The sequence below is a fragment of the Pelophylax lessonae genome (assembly GCF_965119305.1).
Source record: "Pelophylax lessonae genome assembly, chromosome: 3".
In the NCBI taxonomy this organism is placed as follows: domain Eukaryota; kingdom Metazoa; phylum Chordata; class Amphibia; order Anura; family Ranidae; genus Pelophylax; species Pelophylax lessonae.
Window position 1 is genome coordinate 534778308 of NC_138770.1, and position 16663 is coordinate 534794970.

Below are 16663 nucleotides of genomic sequence, written 5' to 3' on the forward strand. Positions count from 1 at the left end.
TTGAGTGTAACCATAGCATCTGGGTCCCCTTATTGCTTCAGGGCTGATACCAAAAGGGCAACATTCCCTCAACATGCATTTCAAATGTTAAAACAGGAATATCCTCCCAAGACACAACAGTGCCGTACGGGGACATTAGGTCTACATTTGTATCAAAACAGACACTTAACATAAAAGAAAGTTATTTTAAGGAACTTAAAAGTGAAGAAATGTATTAAAGGTGCAAAACCAATAGCATTTACAATTTGTGATCATATATTCAGGCTTTTTTCTCCACTAGAAAAGCACTAGTATGCAAAGAGCTGAAAGGTTTTAGTGAAATTTGTGTCAACATTATAGAACATCCATGTTAGAGCGACTCAAGGACTCTTCTCATGGCAAAAGTTCCAGCAATTAAACTTAAACAAAGAAGAAACCTGTGCAATCCATAGTTTTTCCATATACCTGTGCCATTTAATAGGCACAGCTAAATTTTCTGCAGGGATCTTCATTTAAAATAAAAAAAAATGGAGCTACATCAACTGCTAAAAAAGGCCTAGAACAAGAAATATTATATAGATGTGCACTATCGGCAGTTAAATGAGAGTTGGAACACCATCAGCATAGTAATATAAATAGCAGGCAAAGCTCTTTGAAATCTTGTGTACTGTTAATGTCAGTTCTCCAGAGCAGGCGCTTAAAAATGGCTGAGGAAAGCATTCAAGAAGGCTTAGTCACTTTGTGGTGGCTTTTAGATTTTAGCCTTTATTTCAGGCTTAAACAAAGTTCAGTGGGGCATCTAACTGTCTCGGCTGCAAATTACAGTTTGCTCTAAAATAGAACGCATGCACAACATGTTCCCAAAGCTGCGGGGAGGGAAATCTATTCACTGGAAATTGAAGGCTTGGAGAGTCAATAATCTTCTTTCACACAGTAACAATTTTTAGTTAAAATTTCCTGACCCAAACAAAGGAAAACAGCATTGTTCATCTTTACATTATTGTGGCAAAACACTAGAAACATGGGTAGGGAAATATATATACTGTACATTTTCATATTCTAGCTACTGTATTTGAATATTCTTTATTCAACCCTTAGTGAAAGAATAAACACAGGTGGTATTACCCTTCCTAGGGAGCTTTTACTTCTCCTCTGAACTTGTCTACCTTCAGCAACCTTTCTAACAAACAGCAGCCTCACGTTGGGATTATTTTCTACTAACAGAGCATATCTTTGCTACTTTTCAGTTTCAGTGGGTAAAAAAAAAATAACTACAGTAACAGAAATGGTGCATTTTGTGTCAAGTGACAGTGAAACACAACTGCTCCATCTTTATGTTTCTAGTGGGCAAATTTAATTATAGTATATGTTGCGCGGGCGCCCCCCCATACACACCAACATATATACTCTTACATTGCCTTGTTCCACTTATTAGCACTGGCATCAAAACCTTACATGTCAAGCTCCACAGGGTAGCTCTTCTCCTGCTCAGCTATCCCAGCGATCCTTTGGTTTTATCTAGTGAATTGTAAAGTCATCTCTAGAATGGGTTTAAATCTGAAATGGCAAGGATTGTCTATAGTGACTTAGGTGACAGAAGACAGTGATGTGGGTTGTCAGTTGGTTCAGATAGTCAAGGTCTGTAGGGCCTGTGGCAGTGCCCTAGCTGCTCACTCCAGGAGAGACAGGTCTACATGTTGACTTAGAAACATTGGGGTGTGGTAGATGAGAAGCACCCACTAGACATCGATGTCAAAATGGCAGGACAGTATTTTTTTTTTTTTTTTTTTAATGCTCAGTCTGCTCTTAAGTCTGGGGGTGGTAGGCATACATAAAAGGACAGACTGGTACCAATCAATGTAAAACATGCTGTCCAAAACAATGACTTAAATGTTGTTTCTCTGCTCCAGACAATGTTTTGGGGTATACCACAGCTGGCCCCATTTATTTGCATTTCTGTTGCTTAGCCTCTGAGATCCACTAACAGCATGGATAAATGAATATCATGCTGTGGGCTATTGTATTCTGACAGCCAGCACTGCCAGCTGTCAAAATACCCAAACAGTGCCGGCATCTGACTGGAAGCATGTGCTGTTTGACAAGCAATTTTCCACCTGACATCTTCTAAAAGTCATATAAAAAATAGATTTTTGTCAAGGTGTTACCGATAGGTCCACCCATAGAGTGATTCAACATTAGCTAGTATTTTACTAGGGATGCAAGCAGTATGGAGGAGGAAAGTTTAGTAAGAGGCATTTTGACATAGGAGAAGATGTCCTTGGGGAGGGTAGGCCATCATAGGTTTCAAGAAACCAAAAAGAGTGTATTGGCAATACCTGGGTATCTGGCCATTTTGGTTTCATGCCCTTCAGGTAGAGCCTTAAGCTAAATATAGAAATTAGAAAGGTCAGGGTAAAGTAGTCATGATTTCAGAAGAAGGCAGGATACTGTGGATTTCTGAGGAATCCATGAAACAAGGTTTGAAGCTAAATGAAAGGGCATTTGCTTTGGCACTCTTAAAGTCCTAGCAATAACTAAAAACTTCAAAACATGTCAAAAAGAAAAGAAACCAGCAGGCCTGTCTGAAGTTAAGCTGCATCACTGTCTCAATATACTCTACGTTCTTGTGGTCAGTGTAGACCACAAATGGGCGGCAAGCTCCTTCCAGGTAATACTGCCATTTCTCCAAGGGCCACTTGACAGTCAAAAGTTCACAATTTTCAAGTTTGTAGTTGAGTTCCAAACTGGAGATTTTCCAGAAAAAGTAGGAACACAGATGCAGTAGATAGAATAAATTCGAGCACAAATGTGGTCTTAATTCTTTGAAAGACCAAGATGGCATTTGGAGGCCAAAGAGCAGGGTTACCTTACCTTTTGGTTAGTGCTGTAAGGAGCACAATAATCTAAATGTTCTTAACACATTTACTATAAAAGCTTACAAAGCCTAGGAAGGAATCAGATTGCTTTCAGTTACTATGAGTGATGGTCTGTACTTTGGTGGGATCCATAGCAATGCCATATTAAAAAATAAGCTAATCCTGGAAGGACACTTTCGATACATTTAAGGTGCATTTGGAAATGTTGGCATACAGGAAGTGTTGTTGAAGTTTTCTGCGGGCTTGGATTACGTAAGGGCAAGCGGACAACAATAGCACAATGCAAAGGCAGGCAAGGGCAAGGACAGGTGGCAGACAGAGTAATCCAGAGTCAGGCAAAGGATCAGAACTGTAGACACACTGTGATGAAGTAACATTCTAGAGCAAGGGACCGATCACAAGCCCTGAGCCCCCAGGGTGTCAAAGTTTAAATCATTTACCTGAGACACTGTCAGGCAATGGGAGCAGGGAAGGCATTGCTGCCAAAGCTGAATCTGTTGCTTGGCAACAAATCCACAGGCCGGGGAAATGTTGCTATTAGCCAATCAAAATGGTGGAGGTGTGGCAGCTTGAATTGGGTCTAATTTCCAGCAACGGATGTTCAGCCAGGGGGTAGGTTACAGACAGGTTCCTCTGGCTGCAATGGGAACGCTGAGCTGAGGACAAAACAAGCGTAATGGGACCATGTAACAGCGATAAGTGACCAACTCTCCTAACAATTGCAGCACAAATATGTAAAGACTTTTGACTAATTGCCCACACATTAAAAAAGGTTAGGACTACTCAGGTACGACAGCATGTCATATTATATATGGTCTTCAAAGTTATTTATTCTCTCCATTAATGATGGGCATCAATACTGAAAAGAACACTTTGTAAATGTCAAAACCTTCACAAAATAGACACCAGTTATAAAGAATATGTACTATTATTTAAAACAAAAAGGTGTATCCGGTTATGTGCTGCTTAATTTTTTTAACACAGCTATGTTTGTAAGGTTTATGGTAAAAAGCGATAGTATAATTCAAAATTTTCTCAGAATACCGCTTCAGAGCACATTGCTCAATATTCCCACATGGATAGCATATGACAAAGTTCATATGATGTTAATAGGCTGGTATTGTCGGCCACTATATTCCAACTAAGTGGATCTAAATCACCATTAAATATTCCTCAAGGAATTGATGCTCATACTAAGCAAGGAGCAACTGGTCCCGTAGGAATCTCTTGAGTATTTATATAATGCATATTAACATCATATGAACTTTGTCATATGCTGTCCCCGAGGAATACAGAGCAGAAGTGGTATTTTGAGAAAAGTTTGGTCATAAAACAGTGCAAACATAACCGTGTCTGAAAAGCAAGCAGCAGATACACCTTGTAGTTTCAAATAATCTGACTTATTCTTTAAATTCTTCTTTTTATGAAGGTTTTGACTTTTACAAATTGCTAGTAGAGGGAAGCAGGTAATGCATGATTTTAAAAACAGTGGGGTTTATTAAAGGCATATAGACTGTGCACTTTGCAAGTGCAGTTGCGCTCTCCAAAATAATTTGTTACAGAGCTTAGTAAAAGAGGGGAAAGTTCACTTCGTAAAGAATACCCAAACGCACGCAAAAAAAAAAAAAAAAAACACAACAGCATTTTTGATTGCACATGATTGGATGATGAAAGTTAGCAGACCTTTCCCTCTTTTACTAAGTTCTGGAACAACTGTGAACATTCTTTTTGCCTTTAGTAATCAACCCTAATATAAAATGGGTTGTCTAACTTTAGTAGTTTCAGCCCCCGTTCACACTAGGTCGCCTGCCATACAGAAGCTATGGACCCGTTCTAATAGGAGCGACACAAGTCGCTCCGACTTAGAAAAAGGGTCCGGAGCTTCTTTGGGGCGACCCGGAGCGACCTGCATAGACTTCAATGTTATGAAGTCCTTGCCGGCCGCTCCGAGGTCGCGGTGCGAGCAGTGCTCCACGACCTGTGTGGTCGCCTGGGGAAGTCGGATCGCCCCAGTGTGAACGGGGCCTCAGAGTCCATAACTTTTTTGTGTGGACAACATTTTGTATACGTCTGTATATATGTGTTATCAACCTTAGATAATGTCGTTAAAAAAAAAAAAAACACTGGTAACTAGAATCACAACTACTGTTTAAAGGATCAATAAAGTAAAAAATATTTGCTCCAAAATGACTGTTTGCCCCTAATACTATTAGCACTAACCTCTCCGTGGGGTCAACATTCATTGTTCTGGTTGCGCTAAACTTATGAAATGGTCTACAAGCTACAAAACAATCATTGCAATTTCCGCTGCCTTCATTAATAAGCTTAGTACGGTGAAGATTTATCTTTTCATACTGAGAATTTTAACACACATTGTAAATGTTAAATGGGAATCCATTTAATGGAATTTTTAGCACAGAAACCGATACTGCAAGAGCTCTGCAGGCTGGTGCCTTATCCTTAGTAACTATCACTTTCTACTCTGCTTATTACAGTTGTTGGAAAGGTAATGGCCAACGCTTTTGTTAAACAAGATCTGCTTTCAGGAAAATGTCTCAGACCACCAGGTTGGCAAAGAATCATCTGAATGTGTTCTACTATGTCATTTTGTGCATTAATCCCATATTCCATTCTTACCAAACGCTGAGCCTGTACAATTTATGAATCAAAAAGCTTCTGGGAAGAAAAATGCATTTGAAAAACAAATCTGAAACAGAAATAAAACTTACTGGTAAGCTTGATGGCCTCTCTTGTATTATATTCAAGTCTTCATGGTTAGTCTTTCCAGGAGCCATTGGAGGAGGTTGCGTTCGGTTTCCATAGCTTTCTGAAGGAACATCCTAAACACACAAAAAAAGGTAAAACATATATTATGTTTGCTGCTCCACCAGCCTTTATCCGGTAATCCCCAAAAAAACCTTTGCAGAAAATATGATTTATTGACAATAAACAAAAGGTTGTAAAAAAAAAAAATTGCATAGCAATTCACGCTGTAAAAAAGCATGTGCCAAAAAACTAAAATCTAATTTCCTATGCTGGCTCTCTCCACAGAAATTTACTCTCCCAGGCTTCCAAGTTGAATAATTTTGGAAGAAAAGGTATTTATCTGCATTGAAAAAAGTATTCTAGATAGAGCGTTTTTTTTTTTTTTTTTTTTAAAAACCAGTAGGGGGCCAATAAAAGTCAAAACTAGTTGGGCTTTAGGCCCCTTTCACACAAGCGGACGGTTCAGATCCGCCTGTTTGTTTTTTTGGCGGATCTGAACGGTCCCCCCATGCATCTCTATGGGGCATCGGATGTCATCGGAGACATGTCCGCTGACACCCGATCCGATCCGTCAAATCTGGACGGATGGAAACCCTATTTTCCATCCGTTCAGCGGATCGGATGAGAACGGACCGACGGTCCGTTCCCATCCGATTCCCCCATAGAGATCTATGGGGCTGTGACAGCTGTGTCTCCGCACACAGCGCAGAGAACAGCTGTCATTCTCCTGCTCAGCGGGGGATCGGTGGCTCGATCCCCCGCTGAGAAAAGCGGAGTCCGTTTGACAGACACACTGTGTGAAAGGAGCCTAAAGCTGATCTCGATCACATGTATAGCAAAGAAAAAAACAACATGGCCCATAAAATTTGGCAAAACCTTTAGGTACTTTCCATCTGTGTTATATATTATATGTAGTATTTTAACAGAATGGTATGGTTAATTACAGTAGAGTATTAATTTAGCTTTTTTTTTTGGTACTGTTGGTATTGGTAATTTTATTGTTGTGTACAGGTTTTGTGATTTCCGTGTCGTATTCGTTGAATGTAACCGTATCTTAGTAATAACCCTTTGCGATTAATAAAGTATTCTCAATCTGAGACCCACAAATACCCATTTTAACTGAACCCTTCATACAAGCAAGCATGAACTCCATACAACCAGTCAACATCAAGACCTCAACAGACAAAGATCAGTTTGTAGGAGGAAAATAGCATGGCCAATTTAATACATAAAAGTGCTGAGATGGTGAAAAGGGGAAAGCATCAGTCACACAACCCCGTTTAATGAATAATTTTGATACCTTCCATTACTTCCCTGTAGTATCCATAAACACATGCATTTTTTACAATATAATAAAAATACGATACACAATTAATTTTGTTTGCCTAGATGAAGCAGATGGAATCATTCAGTTATGTCAAAAAAGAGTGGCAGGACTTCTCACTTATTGTCATTACATTAAGGGGGAAGGGTAAAACCATTCTGGTTTGACGATAGTAAATAACCTGCCACCAGCTAACAACCAGCTGGCTAATTTACATGTAGTGGCATAAGCAAACACACAGCACTCCATGGTGATATTTAATTCATCTAGTTATATATGGAAACTGCACACTAGGCTATACGGTAAACACGGCAATAGATGTGAAGTCAAGCTATGGGTGCTTTAATTAATAGCAGTCTCATCTCAGACCCAATAGCACAAATAAATAACGAAGGTTAATCAGCACACCCACACAAGTATACACGGTTGAGAAACATTTCTGCTGTTCACTCTTGTATCAGAATAGAATTTCAAAGTATACAGAATATATATCAAAGAAAAATCTATTCTATAGAGCAGTATACATTTTGGTGAACCTTTGAAGAATAGGTCATCATGAATCCCAAAATGATGAGAGGAAGACCTTGGGTTCACATGTATACTGCCATTTTTTTTTTTATTTCACATTAAATATTATAGCAAGCTCTCTTCCTTTTCAGTCAAGGCACCCTTTAAAATGTCATACAACCTCGAGGCACTTATTCTAAAATGTGAAAACTAAACTAATAGTTTTACATAACGCAGCAGCATCCACACATACAAGCCACACGTAGGACGCCAAATATTAGAGGCGATTTATTCTTCTAAAGCAATATACCTTTGCACACTGGTACTGACTAGTATTCCAATGTTTTTCTTCTCCCTCAGTTTCCCTCTCTCACCTAACAAATCTGACCCCGGTGCTGACGGAGAGGGGCAGGGAAGAGGCAAACAAGGATGGCAAATAACAGCCAATGTAATTGGTTGTATGTATACCAATGGCTAGAAGGTTGTAATGGTGCACAATGAAAACCTGTGGCTTTGTGTAACAAAAAGGCAGGCTTGAGTCACCCACTGGCTTGCATAGAATTTTTGAGCAAGTTTTAGAAATTTTGCCAAGACTCCCCCTGAAAAAAAAACAGAGGGCACCATTTAAACTGGCTTAAAGCGTAGCTCCACTTTAGTTGAGAAAAAAAAACATTCCCCTCTGGGCGATCTATGTACATTGCAAGGATTATAACAACCTTTGTTGCAGATTCCTACCTTTTGTTATTCTGAGGAAATCCCTGTTTGTTCCTCTTTGCCTCTTGCCTCTGTGCAAGAATGGGTCTAATGGGAGTGGTTTCAAAATGATCAATCAGCTGTGCAGCTGCAGAGCACTACTGAGGAAATCTGCTGGGCCTGCATCCCTTTAGACGTGTTCCTATTGGGAGAATCTCACTAAAAATTTAATTTTTGTTGCAGGAGATGCCTGAAATCTGACTTGTATCTTAGTGCAGATTTCTGGGAAAATTAATGAGCCAATCACACAAGCAGTAAATTATGTTTCTGGGGTGTGGTCAGTACACATTCTGTGTACAGAAAAACTCCAGGTAGCCATATTGCATTGCATTTTCAGAAAATTACAGCGGCTGCAGATTGAAAAGGAAAGGTCATTTTTAACAACATTAAAATACAATATGGCTTGTATCGCAATTGTATACGCTATATAATTTTTTCTTTGTTTGCTATTTTTTTCCCCATGAAAGTGGAATTACCCTTTAAGTATCTGCTTCTTGCATATGCTGTAGCTTGTAATACATTGACAGTTGGCCTGTTTTTGTAAGGCCCGCTTACCGCATAAGCACACATTCTGCATAGCTAAATGTAGTTAATGAAAGCTGTATATAATATAACTTTAACTAAATACATACAGCAACATGAAGTTCTTTCACAAATGATGGCTAACAAAAAAAAAATCTACAAGACAAAAGCAATTCGAACACAGCAATACAGATCAGGAATACACAACCAAAAAAACTCGTGTGAATATATTTAGTATTAATGTCCTGATTCATTAAAAAGGATAGGACTACAAGTACTTTGAGTGAGACATTCGGCAAAATGTGTTAAAAATGCAGGTTGTACTTAATTGTGACACCATGTACAGTATACTGCAAACACGTTTGACAGACATTTGCTCAATTTTACAATTTCCGTGCCTTAAAGCGGTAGTAAAGTCTCTTTTACAAATTAAAATAAATGTGCGCCCCTTGCATGTTTAAGCCATAATGTACTAGTATGCACCACATACTAGTACATTATGACAAACTTACCTACAAATGGAGCCCTCCAGCGAAGAGCTCTCAGGGCTCTCCCCAGTCCCCGATGCTTCCATCTTCTCCCGATCCTCTTCCCGGGTTTCGCATCTTCAGGCGCTTAATTGGCTGGGCCAATGTGATGTCACTTCCATGCATGTGCGCGCGGGAGTCACATCGCTGTGGCTCACAGAGTGGGCCACAAATGTGGTCTGAACTGCACCTGCACGGTTCAGATCATATTATCCACTGACAGGCAGAGGGGACATGAATGGCAGAAGAGACCTCTAGGGCCTCTTCTGGTATAAAAAGCCTGCCCGTCAGCAGATTTTAACAATTATGAGTTTTCTACCACTTTAAAGCTGGATTCCAAGGCAGATACTGAAATGCAGTACTTTACTTCTACAAATATTTAAATTATTTTACCTACACTTTCCATAAATACCAGACTGTCCAGATATCATCCCACAAAAGGGTGCTAGGCATTGAAGCATGCCCATGTGCTGATAGGGAACACGCAGACAGGATGAGAGAGAAGAGTGAGCCGAGGTCATGACTTGTGTCCCTCCTCTTTTATTGCCCAATAAGGCTGCAGCTGGCAAGGTGATTCTACCATATTGCCCAACTGTAACAGATAATGTGGTGTCACCCTCCATGCTGTGCTGTCTGCAGCAGCGCATAAATCACAAAAGTGTCTGGACACAATTACAAATCTTGAGCAAAAAAAAAAAAAAAAAGGCAGTTCACGTATCATCGACTGTTTACATAGCGATTTTCTGCAAGTTCAGTTTTAAAACAAACTTGTATGAGTTTTTTTTTTCTGTTACTGTTATTACTATGAATAGCAATACAAACAATTTGGTCAAGTAACATGTGCTGCTAGTAATCATAAGCAGCTCATCAGGTGACCAAGGGTTCCAACCTGTGCATAGGGGCCGCAATTTCAGTCCAAATAGATCTTGGGGTACATCACAGCCATTCCAGAATTATACTATTTTTTAAAAATAAAAATCAAATATTGTGTAGCACCACTTTAGGGAATTCTCAATAGTGCAAATGACAATCTAGTTTACAAAAAATATCAACATATAAAGTCAAACTGATGAAGAAACAAAGTTCCAATTAGCTGTATATAGTCCAAGGTGATGAAGTAAACCAAACAAAGAAAAACATCTTCTCACGTGCAAAATGTTCTTCTGTAAGTGTGCCCAGAGGCCAACCACCATCTTCCTATAGGCCGTTCAGATCCGCCTGTCAGTTTTGCAGGCAGATCTGAACGGATGCCCCATGCATCTCTATGGGGCATCGCATGTCAGCGGAGATATGTCCTCTGACATCCGATCTGATCCATCAAATCTGGACGAATGGAAACCCTATTTTCCATCCGTCCAGCGGATTGGATCGGATGGGATCGGATGAGAACAGACAGGCGGTCCGTTCCCATCTGATTTCCCCATAGAGAACAGCGGGGACCTGACAGCTCTGTCTCTGCACACAGCGCGGAGACACAGCTGTCATCCGCCTGCTCAGCGGGGGATCAGCGGATCGATCCCCCGCTGAGATAAACGGAGTCCGCCGACGGACTCCCTTATGTGAAAGGGGCCATAGAGTCAACACTCACATTTTTTAGTACACTAGTTTATTTAAATTGCACTATTGAGAATTTCTTAAAGTGGCCCTACACAATATTTGTTTCTTTTATTTGATTTGGGTTAACCATACTACCTGGATGTGAGAGCTGCCACACAATCAGTTTTTTTAATGCCACAGCACGGATTTCTCTATTGTTATACGCTACTTTTTATGATGGATCCAAAACTGCATAACCTTTCTGACAAAGTTGGATCCTCATTTGCATTTGGTAAAAGGTACAGCTTTGTCTATAACAGTTTTTTGTTCGCAGCTTTGGATCGGGGGTACCAAAATAAAAGGGGTTCTCCAGGATATTCCTAGAACAACTGTGATGTACTCCCAGGTGTTTTTGTTACTAGGAATACCGGATATTTCCATGTGCCTGCATAATACATCTAATCCAGCCTCTCTCAACCTTTCCAACACAGAGGAACCCTTGAAATAATTTTCAGGTCTCAGGGAACCCCTGTTAAAAATGACTATATTTACAACTCATGATACATTAGTGTAAAGGTCAGTGGGATGAATGCTCCTTACACTTGTGGACACTGGGAAGAATTAGCTTTTTCCAGATAGCTAAAAAGATCAATGCAGAAATTGCTCATTGCTCAAGGTACCCCTAGCAACCTCTGGAGGAACCCTAGCATTCCACGTAAACCGTGGTTGAGAACCACTCATCTAATCCCTGTATGGCACCCCTGCATACCCAAAAGCATGGGTGCAAGTATAAAACTGCTAGAGCCAACACTCAAGAAGCTGGTTGTGTTTTTGGGTTGCCTGCAAATTTATAGAAAGATGGAAAAAATAAAAACACAGAAAATTACCCACAGGTACGCTTTAGAGAATGAATCTATGTATGCAGAATACTTTTTGGGTTGCCTGCTATTTATATTAAGGTGCAAAAAGAAAAAAAAAAACCCAGAAAATTAGCCCACAGGTACGCTTTAGAGAATGGATCCATGTATGCAGTATATATTTTTTTATCACATATTACATGAGAGTGAAAGCCTGTATTAAATTGTTTTGTTCTTAGTAACACTAGTGTCTGTTCGAATTGTAAATTATGATCTTTTGATTTTAAAAGTCTCTATAAATCATGCAATCCACTCACAGCAGATTGCAAAGAGGTGCTTATGTTAGGAAAGTAATATGCTATGCTAAACATGGTCTCCAAACTGAATATTTACCCAGCCCACCACACTGTCAGCAGGCCTCAAATCATGCTAACTTCAGTTCTCTAAAATCACCAGAAGTAAGAAAAACAGAGAATGTATTGGGAGAGCGCAGGGAATGCGCAAGCTAAAGAGGAAAAAAAAAAAAAAACAACATGCAACCAGCAGCACCTAAAGTGGAAAGGAACGTATCACAACCCTATGGCCATTCTATTGAGCACAATGTAGTGTAAAAAAGTAACCAATGATATTTATCTATGTAGGACTCTGTTTTATCACCAATAAATCATAACAATACACTAAGGGTCCATGTACACTGCAACTTGTAAACGGCCGTTTAGGAGCAGTTGGGCATTTTTTTCAGAAGCCCCTGAACCCACCTCTATGTTATCTTATCTGTCCATGTACACAGGGTCATTTACAGTCATTTGCAGGCAGTTGAGTTCTGGGACGTTTTTGGAAAGCAATTATTTGCGTTTGAACGTGTGTTTCCCGGTGTTTCAAACACAAAAACGCGACCGAACATGATGACCCGCGTTCAGCGCTCGCGTTTTTCCATTTTAAAAGGGGAATGATTTTTTTACCTCTAGGGACGGTTTTAAACGCAAATGCCCGCAAAACGCCCGCTAAACGCGGGTGCAAACGCGACACAACGGACGTTTTAAACGTCCAAAAAAAACATACATGTACATGAAGCCTTACACTCTTCATTTGTAACAAATGCAAGTTCTTTACATTTCACCCACTTTAACCTTTTTCAATGTGCCCAATCTGAAAAAAAAAAAACGACTAAACAAATCAAGATAACTTGCCCAAAAATTTTTTTGATTGGTATACAGTTTTGACAAAAAAATGTTGCCTACAAGTTGGCCTAAAATTGTTAATAGCCAGTGTACTTGACATCTTTGTTGGTTTCAGGGCACAACCAAAAGTGCACAGCCAAAAATTGGAGTAAACGTTAACCTAAAACGTTTTCAGTTAAACCATTTTGTGAGTCTGTGTTTCACATTTGCTCCCTTGTTACTGGCATTCCATTTCAGAAGTCTCCGGAAATAGCTTTACTTTCTATTTATCCAGAATCCAAAGGGGCATTTAAAAAGGGAAAGCTTCACTTCTTCCTTTTTACAGAGTGAATACTTCTATCTAGACATTGGAATACTCAGGTCACTCTCTCTATGAAGGAGTGGGTAGTTGAACTGAATCATCTAAGGAGAATGGAGGAATTAATGGCACATATTCAATAATGCAATCTTGCATGCAAGTATATGGTAGCAAGTACATGGTAGTGTGGTCTACTTGAGTTCTTGAGCTCGGACATCCTAAGGCCTTTTTATAAATAGTTTCTATTTTGTAGCTAGGATTTGACTTAAAATGTCAGTTAAGAGGGTTATTCTTTGGTCAGGAAAGAGCCCCCAGATAGTTAGTTGTGTGTGGTATTATTTTTCTCATTATGTATTTTTTTTTTTTTTTGGGCAGTTCTTTTGTCCATAGGAAACACTGTTTACCACAATATAGATGTTTTTGATGAACAAGTAGTAGTGCATATTCATATTGATTTTATTTTTAGTTTGTAGGAACTGTTCTGAAGGATTGTTATATTCTTGTTCTGCTAAGGTTATGATATATGGGATTATATTGTCTTACACTATGCGCTTTCTAAATGTAAAATATTTAAAATAATTTATTATACTAAAAAGCGTTTCAAGTTTTGGGTGGAATTGCAGTGCTTCAGATTGATTTTTACCTCTTTTTTGATCTCTAACATCTCTAATAAAGAACTGGGGTTGAAGGAGGATTGAGAGGCAAAAAATTCACCAAACTACTGAGGGTTTGGCCAGCATAAAAGGTATGAAAGAACTGCAAAAATAAACAGATGCAGGCCTTACATGAAAATAGAAGGCCTATTTTACTGCTTTACTCTTTACACATATTCCATTAATAAAAGAGTATTACTTTTATCAAGCTTAAAGTGTAATGAACATTTTGAATGGTGCCCCAATGCATTGAAAATGCACACTTGTGTTATAGCGCACCACAACAAATGTTGTGCTGAATGGTGCACTGCAGTGAAAAGACTAATGCAGGAATGATTTCACCGATGCTTGGGTCCCTTTAAAATAAATGGTTTGCAGTATGTCACCACAATGAAGCCTGGTGTAAACTGACCCCTTAGACCCAAGGAACAACTTGTTTTCTAAATCTGCATTGTTAAAATGCATTTCAATATATTATTAGGGTACTATTAGAGGAAAAAAACTCAGTACCATCAAGACATTTGATAGCACAAGCACTACAAAACACATGCATCAAATAAGTAAAATACAACCAGCTAAAGAAAAAAAAAAAAAAGCAATAACAAAAATACGCCTTCATTTAAAAGACTCTTCATTCTCAGCATAGACTGCAAACACATGCAAAGATAAAAAAAAAAAAAAAAATAACTCCTGCGACTGAATAATATTAAACTCACAGAGGAACCATTGATTGCAGTATGCAACACACAAGCTGTAGAACTCCCTACTCTTTGATCAATGAAATCAACCATAACACCTTCCTCCTACTCTAGGATTTGGGAAGCTGTAAATCAAACACACAGATGTATTCTTTTCTGACATTAAAAGCACGTGTTGAGATTACTCTCAAAGCTACGTCCATACACCCTATGGCTATTGGCATGATTTCAAGGAAAGATACTTTGGCATGTAATACTAAGGGAAACCCTGACTTGGCTGAAAATTAGAACAAATAATAACAGACGAGGACATAAAAATACAGAGCTAAAATTGGAGTCACACTAAGATTTATTTTATTAACCTTTGCTTTCCTTTATACGTGTCAAAACATTTTATTAGGCTGCTAGCTTACAACCAATTAACAAATAGCATTATTTTATGTTTTTACATGCAGTCCAGACTTTTGAAAACGATTTTCCACTTTTTGAAATGGATTGAGTAAATAATTAATAAAACCACAGAATTGTTTGTTCATATGTTTGTTCTGTGCTTTTCATCCAGGTATTGTTATAAGAACATTAATTATCTATTGTTTTGGTCCAAGACAACCAAAATACTTTTTTATGGATTAAACAGTATCTGCAACAGAGAGATTTGTTTCTGTAGCATAAAAACCATAAAAAGCATTGGTGTTTGATGACCTGTATCTTCAAACAGCTATCCTATCAAATGTTTACTAATAAACTGAGAAAATATTATATATCCCTCCTATATATTGGCGCCCTCCAACCGAGATAGATGTGAAACCACATAAAGACTCCACAAGACTCACAACATAACATAGACCTGATGTGTGCCCTGGTCAGCTGGACAGTACAACAAAAAGGAGAGTACCCAAAATAAGTAATGTTTGATTGTAGAAGAGGGATGTGAAGGAAGTGCCCTGTAAAGGGAATGGGAGGGAGGGTATCGTACACTGGAACCGACAAGGAACACAGTGGGCTGCTTAAATACCCCCGCTACCTTGGGCACCTCTCAAATTCAGGCCAACATACTGGCCTTCTAATTTATGGGTCGGAGCCCTCGAACCAAGGTAGACATGAAACCACATAAAGATGCCACAAGACTCACAACATAACATAGACCTGAGGTGTGCCCTAGTCAGCTGGACAGTACAACAAAAAGGAGAATACCCAAAATAAGTAATGTTTGATTGTAGAAGAGGGATGTGAAGGAAGTGCCCTGTAAAAGGGGATGGGAGGGTATCGTACACTGGAACCAACAAGGAACACAGGCGAGTGGGCTGCTTAAATACACCCCCCCCCCCCCGGGGCTCCTCTCAAATTCAGCCCACCATACTGGCCTTCTAATTTATGGGCCAGAGCCCTTCAACCGAGGTAGACATGAAACCACATAAAGACGCTACAAGACACACAACATAACATAGACCTGAGGTGTGCCCTGGTCAGCTGGTGAGTACACCAAAAAGGGGGCAAAAACACCAGAATAGGGAAAGCTGTTTTTTTGGTATGCATGACATTTATTGGGCAAGCTTGGTTAAGGCTTGCGACATTCCCCGGGATTCGGAATGTACCAGTTAAAGCAGGCAGATTTCCATCTGCCTAATCTTGTGATGACATGATCCGGAACACCATGCCGGGAGGCAGTCAAGGCCGCTCCGATCTGGAAGGAGTGCCTGGAAAACTGGTTAGGGTTGAGGCTTAGATTAGCCAGGAGGATGCGAACATACAGTATCTGATAAACTGGCTAGCTGTTAGTGGGCTGGAAGGAAAAGGCAACAATTGGCTGTAGCTAGACTAGCTCTGCAGGTGTGATAACTGGTCCAGAACCGCTACTGGACAGCTATCATTGTGGGTCTGGAAGAATTTGATGTTGACCCCAATGCTGAACTGATGAGTTTTGGACACTGCCAGATGTAGGACAAAATGGTCTTGAAGGTGGGAAAGATGGCACCTGCATAGTACCTGGCAACCAGGGTCACTGTAAGTGAACTCACTGGGTCATAGGAAGCCGTAGAAGGCCAGGTAGATAGTTGCTTGGATGATCAGGCTTGGGAGCAACCCAAACGAGGACTGTGACAGGATGGCTGACATGTCCCGAAGTATGGAACTTGATAAGGGCAATTGTTTGCTACTGGCTATGAGCTGATGTTTCTGGATGTCAC

General features: G+C 39.7%; 1 protein-coding gene across 2 annotated transcripts in view; it reads right to left on the reverse strand.

The window, feature by feature from the left end:
- The window catches only part of ARID1B (AT-rich interaction domain 1B), a 584054-nt gene that overhangs the window by 378950 nt on the left and 188441 nt on the right, over positions 1 to 16663 (reverse strand). For both annotated transcript variants that reach the window (XM_082250153.1, XM_082250154.1), the window contains exon 4: positions 5585 to 5695. In XM_082250153.1, the coding sequence (XP_082106279.1) occupies positions 5585 to 5695 (111 nt within the window). The remainder of the gene's footprint in view (positions 1 to 5584; positions 5696 to 16663) is intronic.